General features: G+C 44.2%; 1 protein-coding gene across 1 annotated transcript in view; it reads left to right on the plus strand.

Annotated features, from left to right (window-relative positions):
* Nucleotides 1-8,089: 8,089 nt before the first annotated feature.
* B4GALNT2 (beta-1,4-N-acetyl-galactosaminyltransferase 2 (SID blood group)) overlaps nucleotides 8,090-20,623 on the plus strand; it is a 118,349-nt gene continuing 105,815 nt past the window's right edge. The window contains exons 1-2 of the mRNA XM_075836742.1: nucleotides 8,090-8,232; nucleotides 8,806-8,940. Coding sequence (XP_075692857.1) covers nucleotides 8,090-8,232; nucleotides 8,806-8,940 — 278 coding nt within the window. The remainder of the gene's footprint in view (nucleotides 8,233-8,805; nucleotides 8,941-20,623) is intronic.

Raw genomic sequence — 20,623 nt, forward strand, 5'->3', positions numbered from 1 at the left:
GAATCAATTCCCCTTCTTTTTAGATAGAAAAACAGCGTAAAATATAGTAACGGCACCAGGACTCCAAGACAGATGAAAAACAGTGTGGATTTATTCACCTCAAGACACAGCAACGTTTCGGTTCAACGGGAACCTTTCTCAAGCTGTGAGAAAGCTCATCCCTGGCCGGAGCCGGGTTTTTCTTTTGTAAAGAAGAAGGATGGATCCCTCCGACCCTGCATTGACTACCGGGGCCTCAATTGGATCACGGTGAAGAACAGGTACCCGTTGCCTTTGATTTCGGAACTGTTTGATCGCATACGGGGAGCAAATTTTTTTTCTAAACTGGACTTGCGGGGGGCCTACAACCTGATTTGGATTCGTCAGGGTGATGAGTGGAAGACCGCATTTAATACACGTGATGGGCACTATGAATACCTAGTTATGCCCTTCGGCCTGTGTAATGCCCCCGCAGTGTTTCAAGAATTTGTCAATTAAATTTTTCGTGATCTCGTCTATGTCTGTGTTGTGGTGTATCTCGATGACATTTTGATTTTTTTCCCCAGATCCGGTAACTCATCAGAGTCATGTCCGGAAGGTGTTGCTTTGTTTAAGGGAGAATCATCTTTATACAGAGCTGGAGAAGTGCATGTTTGAAAAAATATCTCTTCCCTTCCTAGGTTATATCCTCTCCGATCAGGGCCTCAAGATGGACCCTGAGAAGGTAAAAGCTGTCCTGGAGTGGCCACGCCCACAAGGCTTAAGGGCCATACAACAATTCCTGGGATTCGCCAACTGCTACCGGCTGTTCATCCCCAACGTCTCGTCATTGACAGCCCCATCTCTACCCTCACAAAAAGGGTATGAATAACAAAATGTGGACTCCGGAGGCAGAAGCCGCATTTGAGACCTTAAAAAAAGCCTTCACGTCAGCCTCTATTCTTCACCACCCTGATGTGTTTCTACAGTTTTCTTTAGAGGTGGACGCTTCCTCTGTTGGTGCAGGTGCACTGTTGTTCCAGAGAGGTTCTAAAGGCAAGACTGTGGTATGTGGCTACTATTGCAAACTGTTTTCTTCCACAGAGTGCAACTACTCGATTGGGGATCGGGAGTTACTGGCCATCAAGCTGGCCCTGCAGGAGTGGAGACATCTACTGGAGGGCGCAGTCCATCCTATCCTGGTCTTCACGGATCACAAGAATCTGACCTATTTACAGATGGCTCAACGGTTGAACCCTCGTCAAGCCAGGTATTCATTTTACTTTTTGCTCGGTTCCGGTTCGAACTCCACTACCGACATGCCAACAAGAATGTGAGGGCCGATGCCTTGTCTAGGTCATTTGAAAATGAGTAAACTGTGGAGTCCCCAAAGAATATTATTGTCCCTTCCTGCATCTATTCTGTTAACCCTCTGCAGGTTAGTGACATTCCACCAGGAAGAACTTTTGTACGTCTGGATGAAAAAAGAAGTAACCTTCGCTGGGGTCACAGTTCCAAGCTGGCAGGTCATGCGGGTGCCCGTAAGACCCGAGACCTAATCACCCATCGTTCTGGTGGCCCACGCTGCCCAAAGACATCATGGACTTTGTCTCCTCCTGTACGGTGCGTGCAGCAAACAAAGTTGCCCACTCCAGACCAGCCGGTCTGCTCCAACCACTGCCTGTGCGCGATGCCCCCTGGCGGCATGTTGCTATGGACTTTGTCACAGATCTGCCTCCCTCTGCGGGATGCAGTGTGATCTGGGTGGTGGTGGATAGATACTCTAAAATGGCTCATTTTGTTCCCATGACTGGTCTGCCGCCTTCTGCTCGACTAGCTGACCTCTTCATAGAATACATCTTCCGTCTGCATGGCTTGCCTCTGCATATTGTCTCGGATCGAGGGGTCCAGTTCATCTCGAGGTTTTGGAGAGCTCTCAGCGACCTCCTCGGTGTAAAGTTGGACTTCTCTTCGGCCTATCATCCCCAGTCCAATGGGCAAGTCGAGAGGATTAACCAAATTATGGAGAACTATCTACGTCCCTTTGTTTCCAGGTGACATGATGACTGGGTGCAGCTGCTCCCGTTGGCAGAATTCTCCAATAATAATCATACTAGTGAGTCCACCACCTCCAGCCCGTTCTTCATAGTCTACGGCCAACATCCTCGAATACCTCTTCCCGTCTCTACTATGTCCCAGGTACCTGCAGCTGACTCGACCTTCAGGGACTTTCGGCAAATATGGCAACAGACCAGATCATCTATTCTGCTGGCAGTTGACCGCATGAAGAAAAAAGCAGATACTAGAAGACGGGATCCTGCTCAGTTTCTTCCAGGTACGAAGGTCTGGTTGTCAAAGATTATCCGGCTGAGGGTGCCGTCCTGCAAATTTGCTCCAAGGTTCCTCGGACCCTTCGAGATCCTGCTACAAATTAACACGGTCACTTACAAACTGCGTCTGCCTCCTACCCTCAAGATTCCTAACTCCTTCCATATCACCTTGCTGAAGCCCGTGGTCCTGAACCGCTACTCCAGGACTTCTAGTTCCACAGTGGCTCCTGGCAGCTCGTTAGGGACTTTCGAGGTAAGGGAGATTCTAGCCACCAAGTAGGTGGGATGAAGGATTTTTTTTAGTTGATTGGAGGAGATTTGGTCCAGAAGAGAGGTCTTGGGAGCCAGAGGAGAACATTGATGCCCCTGTCCTCATGAAGAAGTTTCTCTCCCGCTCTGGCCCCAAGAAGAGGGGGCGTAAGAGGGGGGATACTGTAACGTCTATGGCTGCAGTCCGTCGTTCTAACTTACCCCTCAACGACCGCGGTCATGGACATCCTGCTGCTGTGTTGCGTCGTCCCCCCTATGAGGCGCTGGCACTCCCAAGTATCGAGTCTGTCTCCCAGAGGGTGCACCCGCCCGCTCGTGCCCGCTCTAAAAGGGCCAGCGTGCGCATGTAATCATCATCAACTCACATGATTTCCCGGACTATAAGAAGGCCCCCGCTCTTCTTATCCTCGTCTGAGCGTTGTTGTTGTTTCCCAAAATCTGTCTTGCAAATGGTCTCCTAAGTGTCTTCCAGCTTCCGAGTGTTCCCATACCTGTATCCTGCCTGTTTCCCCTGCTATCCCGTACTATCCTGATCTACTGCTTTGCTGAACTGTTGCCGTGCTGTGCTGCATTTCCACACCTGCTCTTCTACTCCACACCTGACGTCTACCTGCCACCTGGTCCCAGCCGTGCCTGCCTTGCCACTGTCTACATTGCTTCAGGTAACCTTTCTGGACTATTGACTCTGTACCATACCTGTTTGACCAGCTGCCCTCCCGCTACGTGTTACGTCCCAGTGGGTCCACAGCCCGCATCGTGACAACCCCTAGATGAATTCCTCAAGGGGTATAGTATCCCAAATGGAGTCACTTTTGGGGAGTTTCCACTGTACTGGTACCTTAGGGGTTTTGCAAATGTGACATGGTGCAGAGAAACCAATCCAGCAAAATCTGCTCTCCAAAAGCCAAATGATGCTCGTTCCATTCTGAGCCCTACTGAGTGCCCAAACAGCAACTTATGACCACATATGAGGCATCTCCCTACTTTGGAGAAGCTGCTATACAAATTTTGGGGTGCTCTTTTTCCTTTATTTTTTGAGAAAATGAAAAATGTTGAGCTATCTTATCTTATTGAAAAAACTTAATTTTTCATTTTTCCTGCCCAATTCTGATAAAATCTTTCAAAAACCGGTGGGGTTAAAATGCTGGCTACACTTTTTTAGATGAATTCCCTGTGGGGTGTATTCTCCAAAATGGGGTCTTTTCTGAGGTGTTTCCTTTGTGTTGGCACCATAAGACCTCTAATAACCTGACAAGGTGCTTATAAGCCATGCAACATCCTTGAAATATAAAAGGACGTTCAAAAAATGATGCAGATATAAAGTAGACATATTGAAAATATTAACTAGTAACTATTTTGTGTAGTATAAATTCCTGTATTACAAGCAGATACATTCAAATTTAGCAAAATGCTTTTTTTTGCAAATTTTCTCAATTTTATTGTTTTTCACAAATAAGCAATGAATTTGTTAACCAAATTTTACCCCTTGGGGCTTTAAGACCATTGCAATGCCCCTGAATGTCATAGAGGGGGTTCCCATGCCTGAGAACCCTCTATGAACCAGAAGGCAGAGCCGCTGAAGGTGAAATAAGGGAGCAGACATGGCTCACACTGGTAATAACAGCTACTATTCGGGGGTTAGAGAAGCCACACCCTTAATGATCTTCTGTTTAAAAAGGGGTTAGCCTGATGAGACCACTCCTATAATAAAATACCATGTATTAGATGTATGAAGACTACCATGGAATCCCTAGTCTCCTGCCAGCCAGTATATATAAAAAGGAGAATGGAATGGAAGAGAATGGAGAATGGAATAACGTAGTCTCGGAGCTCTTTCAAGTTAGTCAGGTATTATTTAGTCTTACCACATAGATTTCAAACAGGCTTCCGTTGTTGGATTTACAAGTGGTTGCGGGGTACACTTTAACCTCCATGTCCTGCGATATGGGAGCATGTTAGCAACAAGCGCTCATACTTAAACGCCCCTTCAGGCCTCCCCGGACCCAGGACCGATTTCTAGTTTTTGTGCTGCCTGAGAAAAAAATGTAAATGGTGCCCCCCAGATCTTGTTTGACATCCACCTGGCTGTTCTACATCACTACTAGCCTCCTCCAACTCTGTCATGCGTGGTGCAGCGATGAAGTTGGGCAGTGTACACCTCGCTGCATGGTGCGTGCCCAAATAGTACAAGGCAATGGCACATCCGAGGATAGTTGGAGGAGACTGGCAGTGATGTATAATAGCCAGTGGGATGTCAATCAAGCATGGAAAGGTGGGTTTGGAGGCAGGACTATGTGACTCTTCAGGATAGCGGCACTGCCCCATGACCCCTTATAGAGTAATTATAATATAGTGTGCGCCGTTTTAAAAGTTTTTAATTTTATAGATTTAGCTGCATCTGAAAAAAAAAAACATACAGGGGAATATTGTCAGGTCATGTAATACTGAATGGTCGCGGTTCAAGGGGTTAAAGCTACCTGACTGGTTCCCATTAAATATACAATGAATTGAAAACCACTCCATCTGCCCAGCAACTTTGTAATTATAAATATATCCTATATAATTACAGCTCCAGAACCAAGCCCATACATATATACAATACTAGAACCAAGCTTATACATATATACACTACCGTTCAAAAGTTTGGGGTCACCCAGACAATTTTGTGTTTTCCATGAAAACTCACACTTATATTTATCAAATTAGTTGCAAAATGACTAGAAAATTTAGTCATTGACAAGGTTAGAAATAATGATTTTTATTTGAAATAATAATTTTCTCCTTCAAACTTTGCTTTTGTCAAAGAATGCTCCATTTGCAGCAATTACAGCATTGCAGACCTTTGGCATTCTAGCTGTTAATTTGCTGAGGTAATCCGTAGAAATTTCACCCCATGCTTCCAGAAGGCCCTCCCACAAGTTGGATTGGCTTGATGGGCACTTCTTGCGTACCATACGGTCAAGCTGCTCCCACAACAGCTCTATGGGGTTGAGATCTGGTGACTGCGCTGGCCACTCCATTACAGATAGAATACCAGCTGCCTGCGTCTTTCCTAAATAGTTCTTGCATAATTTGGAGGTGTGCTTTGGGTCATTGTCCTGTTGTAGGATGAAATTGGCTCCAATCAAGCGCTGTCCACAGGGTATGGCATGGCGTTGCAAAATGGAGTGATGGCCTTCCTTATTCAAAATCCCTTTTACCTTGTACAAATCTCCCACTTTACCAGCACCAAAGCAACCCCAGACCATCACATTACCTCCACCATGCTTGACAGATGGCGTCGAGCACTCTTCCAGCATCTTTTCAGTTGTTCTGCGTCTCACAAATGTCCTTCTGTGCATCGGGAAAAGTTCGGTTCGCAGAGAATCTGAACTTCACCGGGTTCGGCCGAACACGTTTTGACCGAACCCGGTCAAAAATATTATACAAATCGGCAGCCACTTGTCTCTATCAATCACTGATAGAGAAAAGAGGCTGCTGATTAAAAATAAAATAAAAAGCATTTCATGCGTACCCGGTCGTTGTCTTGGTGACGAGTCCCTCTTCTTCCTCCAGTCCGACCTTCTTTCCTGACGCGGCAGCCTGTGATTGGCTGCAGAGGCCGCTGCAGCCTGTGATTGGCTGCAGAGGCCGCGGCAGCCTGTGATTGGCTGCAGCGGTCACATGGGCTGTAACATCATCCAGGAATGTCGGGCTGGATGTCGAGAGGGACGCGTCACCAAGGCAACGGCCGGGAGACCGGACTGGAGGAAGCAGAAAGTTCTCGGTAAGTATGAACGTCTTTTTTTTTTTTTACAGGTTACTCTATATTCTGATCGGAATTCACTGTCCAGGGTGCTGAAACCGTTACTGCCGATCAGTTAACTCTTTCAGCACCCTGGACAGTGACTATTTACTGACGTCGCCTAGCAACGCTGCCGTAATGACTGGTGCACACATGTAGCCACCCGTCATTACGGGGCCTCATGCACACGACCGTAAAAACACACGTTATTACGGGTCGTAATTACGACCCGAAATAGCGGGCCCATAGATTTCTGTTAGCCACGGGTACCTTCCTGTTTTCTCACGGGAAGGTGCCCGTGCCGTTAAAAAGATAGAACATGTTCTATTTTTTTTATTTTACGGGCCGTGCTCCTATACTTTATAATGGGAGCACGGCTCGGAAAAACAACCGGCTGCCCGTGGCCGGCCGTGCCCGGCTGTGCTCATCTCCTGAAATACTCTGTGCTGCCTTAAACTCTGTGGACAGGTCAGGATCCTGTTTCTTTTAAATGCTGCTGGGGAACGCGCTCGATCCACTATATAAGGCTGCGCTACAGTGCTTGGGAATAAGTGACTGGGGCAGAAGAGAATGGAGGCGCAGCCTTATATAGTGGATCGAACGGGTTCCCCAGCAGCATTTAAAAGAAACAGGATCCTGATCTGTCCACAGAGTTTAAGACAGCACAGAGTATTTCAGGAGATGAGCATGCGGATCTTGTGCGGGGTGGTGACTTGCTAATTATGTGAAGGTGTTATTGAGGACAGGAGTGGAGGAGAGGTAACATACTGAGAGTTACGTAATGGTAAGAGCAGAGTTCACAGCAGCACAGAGTATTTCAGGAGAGGAGCGTGCAGACTCTGTGCTGCTGTGAACTCTGCTCTTACCATTACGTAGCTCTCAGTCTGTTACCTCTCCTCCACTCCTGTCCTCAATAACACCTTCACATGATTGGCAAGTCACCACGTAATGGTAAGAGCAGAGTTCACAGCAGCACAGAGTATTTCAGGAGATGAGCGTGCGGATCTTGTGCGGGGTGGTGACTTGGCAATCATGTGAAGATGTTATTGAGGACAGGAGTGGAGGAGAGGTAACAGACTGAGAGCTACGTAATGCTAAGAGCAGAGTTCACAGCAGCACAGAATATTTCAGGAGAGGAGCGTACAGATGTTGAGGAGTGTATGACGCTGAGAGGCCGCGGCAGCCTGTGATTGGCTGCAGAGGCCGCTGCAGCCTGTGATTGGCTGCAGAGGCAGTCACGTGACGTGCGTGACCGCCACTACAGCCTGTGATTGGCTGCAGCGGCGACATGGATGAAACGTCATCGCTGGAGGCCGGACAGGAGGAATGTAAGTATGAACGTATTTTTTTTATTTTTATTACATTAAAATTGTATTTTCCGCGCGCCGAGCATGGTACTGTCAAGGTTGCTGAAAGAGTTAGTGCAGCCCATTAACTCTTTCAGCACCCTGGACAGTACCATGCTCGGCGCACGGAAATTACAGGTTCTCTCAGAATCGAACTTTTTCGTGAAATTCGGCGAACTAGCCAAACCGAACTTTTCATAAGTTCGCTCATCTCTACGTATGAACATACCCTTACATTGTAAGTATTCTGAATTAAAACCATGGGAAAAGCAAACCTCAAAGGTTCTGCACAGTGTCCAACTGCTACCTTGACACAGGTGTGAAGCTGACTGTACTAAGCTGTTCGTTGAACCCGGTGAAGGTCTGCAGGTGTATTCCAGACAGTGCATTTGGGAATTAGAATGAGTCATCAACACCCTCCCGCAGCGTCCAGCCAAGAAAATCTGTATAGAGTATATCGCAGGACATGTTTTAAGAGTTTAAAATATATCCCGCAGACACTTGTGAATCCAGCAACTGAGGGCTATTTGAAATCTACTCTCTGGTGAGACTAAATTTTACTGTCTAAGGACCCATGCACACGACTGTAAAAAATCTCCGTAATCGCGGGCCATAATACAGTCCGCAATTACGGATCTGCCCGCTTCTATTGGCTGCGGACACCTTTCCGTATCGCTACGGAATGTTGTCTGTGCCGTAGAACCGTGCCGGGAATTATGGAGCATGCAGTCCATGATTACAGGCACGGCCGTGTGCATGAGGCCTTTCTTTAAGGAGCTCCGGGACAACATTATTCCATTTAATCCTTTTACTATATTAATCATATTAAATAGAAAATATGTTAGTATAGCTGATGTTTTTGGGTGTGTGTTTTGGTCTTTATAGTTAAGTCCTCTGCAGATTTTCAGGAGAAAAAAGGGAGAACTAAGACGGCAGGACTCAGCAGATGCGTTCATAAAAATGCCAGGGAATTTTGTGCTCAGGGTGCTACTTTTGGGGGTGGGTAAGACATCTGAACTCCTGGCACAAGCAGACTTCCCAGATTTACCCAGTTTAATTTTAACCACACGTCATTTTGTACTTTTTGTATAATAATCACAAATATTATATCTCTTAGCTTTATGTCAGGTGCATCCTGCTCATGTGAGAAAAAGAGTGGTCTCCAGGTTTATGAGTTAACCGACTACCTAGACAAAGAACTTAACTTAACCAAAGTGAGAAGAGTGAAGGAACGTAAGCATTTTAAAATGAGGTAATAAACAATGTTTTTAATATCTATAGAAGAACATTTGTACTGTTATCTTTATATGACTGTAAGGTGCAGGTGGATAGGCAACAATTGACCAGACATTTGCTGTGATTAACTCTTTCTTTACTTAAGTGAATGCAGCAAATAAACTTTATCTGTGAAGCAATAACAGCTTGAGTATTTATGTATGTGTACGTGTGTGTGTGTGTGTGTGTGTGTGTGTGTATATATATATATATATATATATATATATATATATATATATATATGCGCTATCTAATCGGGCACGGTTTATGGCACTATCTCCATGGGCACTGTGGCACTATCTAAGTCGACACTGGCACTTTAAATGTTGGCACTGGCACTAGGGGCAGATACATGTGTGTATATATATATTTATTTTGGAACATCATAAAAAACTTTATTTAACTGTTTTTAACTTTTTTTATTAACTTGAACTGTCGGGTCCGTATTTCAGGGTGTCTTCCTTCCCCTGTTATTTCACACCGAATAACCACCTCTGTAAATTGAAAGCTGAAAGCATGCCTGGAAAGAAGTAAACCAGCCAGAGATGTTGGTACACAGCTTTCCCCAGATCAGCCAGGAAGAGAGCTGCACTTTATTCAGAACAAAGAAACACACAGGAAAGACCCCTCCCTAGGGATGTGGGAGTGCCCAAGCCCCCACCGGCTTCTCAGCTGCAAATTCTTCTGTACACTCTTCTTGCATTCCAGGGGGCGGTGTCTTCCATAGGTTTGTCCGACATGAACAAAGAACTTGTTATATATATATATATATATATCAGTATATTACACAAAGAACTGAAATGTATATACATATGTGTGAGGATAATATTTTTCAAACAATATACATTGTAATGATCCCTGACAGTCCCCCCTAAAAATATTATTACTCTGTCCCTGAGTCTTGCCTATCAATCTACCACTGACCACTCGAACCAGGCGGGTAGGGGTTTTGGATTTCTTGACCAGCTTGAGACGAGCTACTCCTGATGAGTAACCCCCCTTTGTACCTGGACTTCCAAGGTGTCGGAGTGGTCCTAACTTTCCCTATTCTCCTCAGGATACAGGATGGTTGTCTTGGTATAATCTACAAACAGCTGCTGGTTGTAATATATATATATATATATATATATATAATTAATCCAGTCTACATTTTTATTAATGGTAATAATTGTCGCACTGTCACTTACTGTCCTAATGGGACTTTTACCCCTGCAGATATAACAGGTCATGGGCAGCACAGTAACCTTCACCTCACACCTTCACATAAAACTCCTCAGATTGTAATTTGCAGCACCGTGGAATATTTACACACATTATAATTATAAACCTCAGACATTATAAACAATAGGGCCTCAACTAATAACATAATGCTATCACCAATCTCATGCGATCACCCTCAGGTTTCGGGTCCCATCAGTTCATTGCCAGTCCTGTACATCATCGTCCCCTTCTTCTCCTGTCTTCTGCTCTTCACTGACTGTCACCCTCAGAGTAACCCACACAATTGTGGAGTCAGACTACGTTGGTGTCCAGTGGGGGAGTTATTATTACCCCTTCCTAGCCACTTACTTATCAAAACACTTGATACTGCTGACAGATTCACTCAGGTCTCTGGTCTTTACTTTGATATTTGCTGATGTCATCAGGACTTGGTTTGGTCCTTCTCATCTGTCCGACACCGTCTCCTTCAGTTTACGTCACCGTGCTGTACATAACACCTCATGCTGTGAGCCTGGGGTGAGATCCCACGTAGGAGGATTAGTGGAGTTGTATTGTGACTACCACAAACCCTCCGTATCTGTACTCTTCCTCAGGCAAGTTACTTGTCTGGGCGGCTGCTTTGAATTGTGACACTGCCGTCAGTTCATGATAAACGCGTTGTACTGGCTCCGGCTGTGCCTGCCGCATCTCATTAATGGAGTTCATCGTGTTAAAAGTATTTTCGTTCATATTTACTGGCACTTGCTGGGGACCCCCAACTCTTGTCAATTGTTAAAATAAATACTAATCTGGTGATAACATCATCCGCATACACTATAAATGTTGTTCTAAGTACATACAATAATGTCAGGCCCTTAAACGACATCAAACACCTTTATATAAGGAAAAAACTTCTCTGTTACAATGGACAGGGCACCTAGAAGATGTGTGATTACTAGGTACATTTCATTTGCACTTGGTGATACTTTTTCAGCAGGATTTGTACCTTAGTCTCAGCTGACTACCTAGAACATCTCCACCTCACAGAAATATACACAGATTCCACATGTTTATCTGACAAGTGTCTCAACCCAATTTTTCTTACTCTAATCTGGTTCGTTCTACCTGGGAAGGCCTCTCAAGGTCGGTTCTCTTTGTGGGAGGCGGGTATGATAAGGTTGGCACCGGTCTGCCAGGACTGTTCTGCTGGAAAATCAAACCGCTCTAACAGAATTTAGCAGCAACAGCTGTAAAGTCTGGGACATACCAATTAGATCTTACCACGTCGATCCTTGCAGTCTTGGGGCATATGTGAGGTCATACAACATCAATACAAGGGCTATCAAGAATGCATTGGGCGCTACCGGTTTACCTTCCTTTATCCGTCCACATTCTGTCAGAATCTGGTTCTCACGCCTTCCGCTCCCAGTTGGACTCTTCCTGTGAAGAACAAGCTTTTCATAGCCTAATCAGTAATTGATCTTAATCAGATAATTAACTTGAAGAAAAACATTAACAATAACAGATTTATGTTAAACGTTCACACTGGGCAGTAACTAAAACTGATACCTACAAACTGATTCTTCTTCTTTATATATATATATATATATATATATATATATATCTATACATACTCATATACACTGCACAGAATTCTCTGCTCTAAAATTTCCCTTTCACAACAACAACAAAAATAAACAAAAATGTTTTCGAATGGGAATATTCCGCTTCTGTACCTTTTATCTGACACATCCAACAGTCCAATGCTGAGGCTAGTCTAGAACTTTACATAAAACTTAACCTCAGTATTTAATATTCCCACAACACTTCTTAAATACAGTTATTAAACAAACTAACTTTGGGATAACACTGTTCCCCTGTCACTTAACATACAACGTCTGCAGTGGGGAAGATACCGGCCGGGCTTCAGGCCCCCCTGAGAACAGATCTACACACACGAGCACATAGTCATACACTTCTACCTCGGGTAGTTGTATGTTCTGCAGTCGCTGGGACGGGTAATCTGGCTGGGCTGCACTTTTCACAGGTACCTTTGCTGTTTTACCTATGTCATGCCGTGCGCACATCATGCCGGCTGCTACAAACCTAGTGGTGGCATTATTGTATCCAGGGACATGCCAATTTACTGACACCTGGCCGCACATACTCTTGTTGTCCGTTCTGTCTTCTCTTGCTTTCTGAATTGGCTTACCCGATGATCCAATAAAGTTCCTACTACCAATGGGCCCATAATTGTGGGCGATGCCAAAAGCGTACCTAGAGTCAGTGTAAGTGTCGGCCGTCTTACCTTCTGCCAGGTTACCAGCCTCAGCGAGCACCTCCAGCTCTGCTCCTTGAGATGAACAAGAAGGTGAGAGTGGTTTCTGGGTAATTTACCTGGTGCCTCGTATCCTGTCTTGTACATACTGTATATGATGAAGTATCTCTACATTACAAATTTACATTAAAAACCCATGTCACCTATAGATAGAACATCTCAAAGGGATGGCGTCTTCATTTTCTAAAATAAAACCAAATATTATACACTTCTCCACACTCATCTGATAATCCAGAACACTTTGAGAATCTCACTTTTATCAGGTTCTGCAAATACTTGATTAATACAAAAACAAATAAAAATATGTTACTGAAATCTGGCATAAAAGAAACAATGTTCAGACAATTTTATTTTTTTTTGCCTTCTCCCCATCTAAATCTGTAAAGACTCATCTGTGAGTGACGTCACCTCTGCCTCCTGTGTAAATTTGCTAGAGGGGGATGGTCTTTTACATAATACCTCATATTGGGTGGAGACTACAGCACAGCATACCCAGTGCCATATTCACCGTTCTGGAAAGATCTGGAACCATCTACACAGAAAAACCTCAACATTTAGGGTACTCTCATACACATTTAGTCTGGATTACTCATTGGGGTCTCATACACATTTTGTAGATCTCCTGAAATCAAATTCATTATTCAAAACAAACCAAAATTGTACCTGATCAGTTCCTTCACCATTCCCCCCTTTGTGGACTCTGCGAAAGTAATGTAGCAGAGTTCAAAACTAAATCTCAACATAACAAAGTCGGGCACTAGTTTAACCCCCTGTAATGTACAACAGCCTGAAACAAAAATGACTTTTTCCTGACGAAAATACATTTTATCTTCACAATGACATAACTCATGTGTGAAATCAAAAACAATTGTAGTTAGTTATTCAATAAAACAGAAAATATTATATCTGATAACATTAATTACTGCAAACCAATAAACTGTATATAAAAATAGGGAACGGTGGGGGGCACATATATTTTCAAAACCCTGTGTCTCACAGTATCTATAGTTTAATACATCTGAATTAACATCAAAACACATTAAATCTGATCACATCATAACACATAAATATCGTAACTTTTATAAACAACATCATATATATATATATATATATATATATATATATATATCTATCTAAAAGCAGTGCATATTGAAATCCTTTGTCTGCAGACTGCACCCAGTCAGCCCCCCCTCCTCCTCCCAAACACAGCATACTACAGGGGGGGGGGTCACACACTCACTCCTCACAGCTTCTAGTCTCACAATCTTAACACTTTCAATGGCGGTAAAACAACGTACGTATCTGCAATCATTCATCACACCATTGTATAGGAATTATCTACGTCCAAAACATCAAACACATAATCTGTAACAGTCCAATCTATCGGACACCATCTCTATATTATGATGACGCGTTGTTTCATCAGTGAACAGCGTCCAGCACACTAGAATGGAATCTAAAAATAGAAAAGACACTGCAGCATGTGTTACAAATGACAAAATTAACAAGGTGATTATTTCCTACTGATTTGGTTGGGCCGGGCGTGGCCACATCATGGGCAGGGGGGGGCAGCCTCTCCCATTGGAAACAACACACTCGACATGAGGTACAGACGCCATTATAAGGTGGGGCTTGTTCCTTACAGAGCCATTATAAGGTGGGGGCTGTTCTTTTGTTTTCTAATACATATAACATAATATAATACCTTTCTTATTCCTAACTTACTCTTCTGCAAATCCCTCTAAAGCACTTTCCATCAACTTACTACCTTCCAACTTCCCTTTGTTCTCCAGAATACCTTTTGCCCAATCTCCGGCTTGCAGCCGCCCTCCTCTATGGATTCCACACACTTCCATCAATTTCTTTATTTTACTCACATACTGCTTCCCTTCTCTTCATTTCACTAAATCATATGCCTAACAGTCTATATTATACACGTAATTTATATAACAAATTTCGGTCTACAACTCTTGGTCTGGCCGGAAGTATTACTATTTCGCAGTCTGCAACTATAAGTCTCGCCGAAATCGTACAATCTCTAGTCTGCAATGTATTTATTACATCTCGCTAGGATATAACAATCTTTATCTAGACTCTCTGGCCTCGCTGGAAATATAAAAATTTCGCAGTCTACAGCTCTCCGGTCTGTTATATTTTCTATCTAGTCCCTAATTACCCAGAGTATGGTTAGTCGGGCGCAACTAAAGTCTCACAGGTTTGCGACCTCACAGCGGAAAATATCACCTCTGTCGCCTGAGATAATCCAGGAAATCAACAAAAGGGTTCTACAGATCGCCACAAGACTGTCCACTAACACAGATAAGACGAAGATTTATAAAATTAACTCGCTTACCGTGTTATTGTGGAGGTGATCAAATTCATTATCAGTGGGCAATCCTGGGTCCTCTGTTTCACCCTGTGATTGTCTGTTATCCAGATTTTGATATTTCCTCGAGTGAGGTCCCTGTTCGGGCGCCAAAGATGTCAGGTCCGTATTTCAGGGTGTCTTCCTTCCCCCGTTATTTCACACCGAATAACCACCTCTGTAAATTGAAAGCTGAAGGCATGCCTGGAAAGAAGTAAACCAGCCAGAGATGTTGGTACACCGCTTTCCCCAGATCAGCCAGGAAGAGAGCTGAACTTTATTCAGAACAAAGAAACACAAAGGAAAGACCCCTCCCTAGGGATGTGGGAGTGCCCAAGCCCCCACCGGCTACTCAGCTGCAAATTCTTCTGTACACTCTTCTTGCATTCCAGGGGGCGGTGTCTTCCATAGGTGTGTCCGACATGAACAAAGAACTTGTTCTATATATATATCAGTATATTACACAAAGAACTGAAATGTATATACATATGTGTGAGGATAATATTTTTCAAACAATATACATGGTAATGATCCCTGACAGAACCAGTGATCATTGGGTAGCTTGCATGATATACTCCAATACTAATGTATTGCATTATATCAGGATACTGACGGCCTCCTTGGAAGCCCTGGAGTACTCCTTTATACTCAAAGGAGTACAAAGATGGCAGACCTGGGGGCCTTCATTAGGCCCCCAGTCTGCCATGACACCCATAGTCACCGGCCGATCCCATCGGGTGTGGGGTGCGATGGCGTGTTTGAGGATGCGCCCTCGTGATTCTAACAATTGAAATACTGCGGTCGCGATTGACGGGCGGAATCATAGTGATATTTGATTCAGCCCGTTGCAGTGAGGTGTCGGCTGTGTTATAACACAGCCGCCACCCGCTGAGTATGGAGCAAGCTCGGTCCGTGAGCCCGCTCCATATTTCCCACAATCTAGTGCGTGTTATGTCATTAAGGGGTTAAACAGGCTGCTTGCTACCATCCGTTTACTCATAGCCAAATATGGTGCTGTCACTTTGACATTACTAATGCTGTCTTGGCATTGAAGAGCGTGAAAGGGGTTGGATACAGTTCTAGAAGACCTCAGTGTCATACATGACTTTTCAGGGCAATCGGATCTGACAGACGGTTTGATGAAATCAGACACTTAACAAATGTTGGGTAATTTGCTAATCTTTGAGAAAGAGCATACTCATGTTAAGATCTGTGGCCATTCCCAGCATAAAGCATGTTTGATCTGGGTGAATAAGGGTTAAAACAACTTTGTCTGTTAGTAAGAATTTTAGCTAGAATTGTAATATCTGTATTGAGAAGGGGGATGGGTTGGTAGAAACTAGGAAGACTTGACTCCTTCCCTGACCAGCACCAATGATTCCTGAATTTGGAGAGTACTTAGTTTTTGAGTATTCTTGAAAACTTCTAATGACAGGGGAACGAGTATCTCCACCTAGAGCTTGTATGAGTCATTGACAAGACGGTCCATACCCACTGTCCTTCCTACAGGTAGGGATAATAAAGCTTACTCAACTTCGAATGCTGAAAGGGGAAAATCTAACAGGGCGGATTGCACATCTGTTAATTTCCAAAGGGGGAATTCATCTAGAAAGGCAGAGGTGTCTGGGAAATCGCGGTTCGATCTAGTAAGACACAACTTTGGTGAACAATATTGGGTTTAGAAGTGCATAGTCTATCAGATTGCGCTAGATACGCAAGCAATTTTTCATTCTTATCAGCTATAGCAAATATGACACTATCTCTAGAGATGAGTTTTTCTATATTTTGTCTTTTAACAGAAGCAAATGTTCCCTCTGAAAGTATGCCCTTCGACGTCTATTGTGGACTATAGCGTCCGTTGCATAGACACGTTCCCCTTTCTCAATTTTCCTCACCAAATCACTCTCATGTTGATGTACATTGTGTCTGTAGGAGGCGATTCCTAAAGCAAAGACTCCTCTTATCCTGGCCTTGGGTGCATCCCATTTAACAAGGGGGTCAGGATGAGCAGAATTAATTACCAACAATCCTCATAGGTAATTCTGACCTTTTCCTTAACTATGTGAAATTGTAGCCAACATGGGTTTAGCCCAAGAAGGAGGGCCTGATTGAATAGTAACTAACATAGTGGAATGGTGAGAAATGCCCTGCGGAGTATAGCTTACAGATGTTGCGATCTTTAACTTTGACTTTTAATATATAGGGGCAAGAAACTTTAACTACTTTTTTCAAAGGTTTTTAATGGCTTAAGTGATAAGTTATCGTGCTGCATCAATTTATCAGAGTCAAAATAAAGATTGCTACATCCATACCTTCACAACCATGGGGAGGAGATCCTAAAAGGTAAGGCTTATGCGTGATAATGTTTTTATGATAAGTCAAGTAATGGGAGGGAAACTTCCAATGCCAAATATCATTATAATTGATAGAGGAACACCAGGAGTTAAATGGTCCATTGTCAGTGTCAGAGGAACCCAAGCAGGTAACGATGGAGTGAGCACTGCACTAAAGTCCCCAATCAATAGGCAGTCGGGAAGGAAGCCAGGTGAGTGGAAAGTTAATCCAGAAAGTCTAAATTAACGGGGTGGGGCACACATATAATCAGACAATGGTTATTACAAAGTGTGAAATGAGACCATGGACTATATCATACCTTTAATAATGATCACACGCCACCTGGATCGTCTCAAAAGACCAGGATTGGGCAATAAGTAACGAATCCCCTCGAGTCATTTGCGTATGTGGCTTGGAAGCCTTTTGCTATCCAGACCCTTTTTAGAGCCAGAATTTTCACACCAGACAGATGGGTTTCTTGCAAACAAATAATGTTAGGAGATATGTTTTTAACATAGTCCAGAACTATTGCTTTTTTAAACTTGGGAAATGGTTTGAAATGTTTGTGGCCTGAACTCTATTAGTAGCATCATGTGGGATATGATACAGAGGGAAACCAGACAAGAGACGGCCTGGAAGGTGAGGGTCATCTTAGGAGGAGCACCGAGGTGGAGGGCAGAAACATTTACACCGCCCACACGCATAGCAAAAGCAACAAATCTGTAGAGGAAAAACAATATGACATCATTAGGATACAAAATAAATCCTAAAAACATACAGTATGCTCTGAGGGTAGGAGACACTGTGGGCCCCCTCTTAACAACACTTAACTGACAGTTAACAACATGTGCAGACCTTGTCCCTAAACTAGAAAACTATTATGGCAGTGTTTACAGCAACCTGAGGAGGAATAAAGCATATACAAAGTGTCCCAAGGGAGCTACTTAGAGATCCCACGGATGAGAAATAGTGGAGGGTAGGTACTTAATTTACCCCTGTGAGAAGGATATGTTGCACAGTCACAAGAACTTAGTTTGATGGGAAATAAAATTACACATCTCCCGCAGATGCTGTTGCAGTTAGCCATACGAGGAGCAGTCCCAAGCCAGGGCCAGAGTCGGAGAAGTAAAGAAGTGTTTAAACGGGCCATACACAAATCTCAGCTTGGCAGGGTAAATAAAAGCTTAGGTATGAACAGAAAAATCTGGGGAAGAGATACTCTGGTGTTATTGTATAGCATTTTGTCTTTAGACCTTACCGCAAGTATAATTGCATCACGGTCTTGAACATGTAACTGCTTACAGGGCCAATTCTATCTTTTCTGATGCCTGAGGCGAAAATTGAAGTGGCACCCCCCCCCATCTTGATTGACATCCCATGACTGTTCATCACTAGCAGCCTCATAAAAAAACAAAAAACATAACACCCGTTGTCTCGCTGCAGATCATACAGTAACTACAGTACTGATTTAGAGGAAGATTAAATATTTACATTAAGTGACTCACAGGTGATGTCTCCATCCGGTCCAGACCTCTATGATGACTTCTCCCGGCCATTGCCCATTTCTGCAGTTTTTCGCTTCGATGTCTTCAGCTTCTTACTTTTCAAACATTTCTACACTTATAAACGAAAATAAAATTCTCATAGTGCCACACACAATGCCCCTAAATATAATAGCGCCATACACTGCACCTCTAATTTTAATACAACCATATAATGTGTGCCTGATTATCATAGCACCATACACTGTGTCCCTGATTAAAATAGTACCACACACTGTATCCCACACACACACACACACACACACACACACACACACACACACACACACACACACACACAATACGCCTGTAGTTAGTGCTCCCCATAGAGCCTGCTGTAGACAGTGCCCCACATAGTCCCCTATAGACCGTACCCCACATACATAGTACCCCCTGTAGACCGTGCCCCACATACATAGTGCCCCTGTAGATAGTGCCCTACATAGATCCCGCCCCACATATAGCCCCTTGTAGATAGTGCTCTGTATATAGGCCCCCGTGTAGATATTAACCCACCTATAGCTCCACATATATCACCCACCCCTGTAGATGGTGCTCCACATATAACCCCATCCCCTGTTGATAGTGCTCCACATATAGTCCCCACATACAGACCTCACACTTGTAACAAAAAAAAAGAAAAGAAAAACTTTACATACTCCTTTAAACCCGTTCCCGTGCCATCCTCTTGCAATGCAGGCCGCGATGACATAATAGTGCCGCTTGCATCGTTAAAAGGCGCTGAGTGGCAGGGCAGGTCATTCTGCCCAGCCAATCAGCACCTTTCAACGTGAAAGGCGCTGATTGGCAGGCTGCCTTGCCCTGTCATTCAACGGCGCAAGCGGCACGATGACGTCATCACGCCACTTACGTCATTGAAAGACGCAGGAATAATTATAGTGCGGCTGGTTTCCGTGGTGCCGCTGTTCCCTCAGGGAGGCAGCAGGCCGTAGGGGTCTGGGAGAGGACCTGTACTCATGGGGACATGGTGGGCCCTTTAAACGGCAAATAAAGGAGAACATATGGAGACATCCAACCGGTTTTGAGTCAGGATTCTAGATTGGCAACAGTATCTGTACCCTTCCCCATCTTTAGAAAGCCTATCACACAGATTTATACCCAGTCGGTTTTTGAAGTCATTGATCCCGCTAGTAGAGGCCAACATTTGACACTGCAAGGCAGACATTTTTCCGTGCATGTGTCTAAAAGCATTCCCTAGCTTCAATATATCTCTGTTCATCTCAGTAGTGCAGTCATGCTTGACTATAGAGAAATCTTGCTTCGTTTTTTTTCACTTTAGCCACCAGTATAGACTGGCAGATATTAATGAAAAAGAATTTTAGAAAATTTCCGTTAGTCTGAGAGCCATGACCAGGGGGTCTTAGCGGAGACTGAAGAGATGAGAGCCTTCGAAAAAAGGATAGTGAGGGGTTGGGTTCTGGAGAACTGTTCTAGAAACTTTGCATGAGTGCAGACATGAAACAACAGGTCTGCCGGGCTCGATACTTCATCCACTCTGGGCATGGCTGATAGAGGAGGAGCTGTGGCCACATGTGACATGTGGCAAGATGGTGGCCGCCAAGGTCCACGGAAGCAGCTGTGTAATGCCACCATTCCAGCTTCTGCACTCTGCTGGAGGAGGCCTAGGGGGACCGGGGGAGCTGTCAACCCATATGGAGGGTTAAATGAGGTCTAAGGGCAGATAACCCGTGCAGGATTGGGCCACATGCCAGTGCGCTGAAGCCACGATTGTGTCCCAATGTCTTGGTCTCTACTATTCGGCGGACCATTTTGGATGGATTCCAGATGTACCAGCGGCAAGATGGCGGGGGTACAAGCGTCTTAAGGCCTCAGCGATTGGTGAGTAGAGGCACTAAACTCC

The sequence above is a fragment of the Rhinoderma darwinii genome, chromosome 9, assembly GCF_050947455.1.
Source record: "Rhinoderma darwinii isolate aRhiDar2 chromosome 9, aRhiDar2.hap1, whole genome shotgun sequence".
NCBI classification, from domain to species: Eukaryota; Metazoa; Chordata; class Amphibia; order Anura; family Rhinodermatidae; genus Rhinoderma; species Rhinoderma darwinii.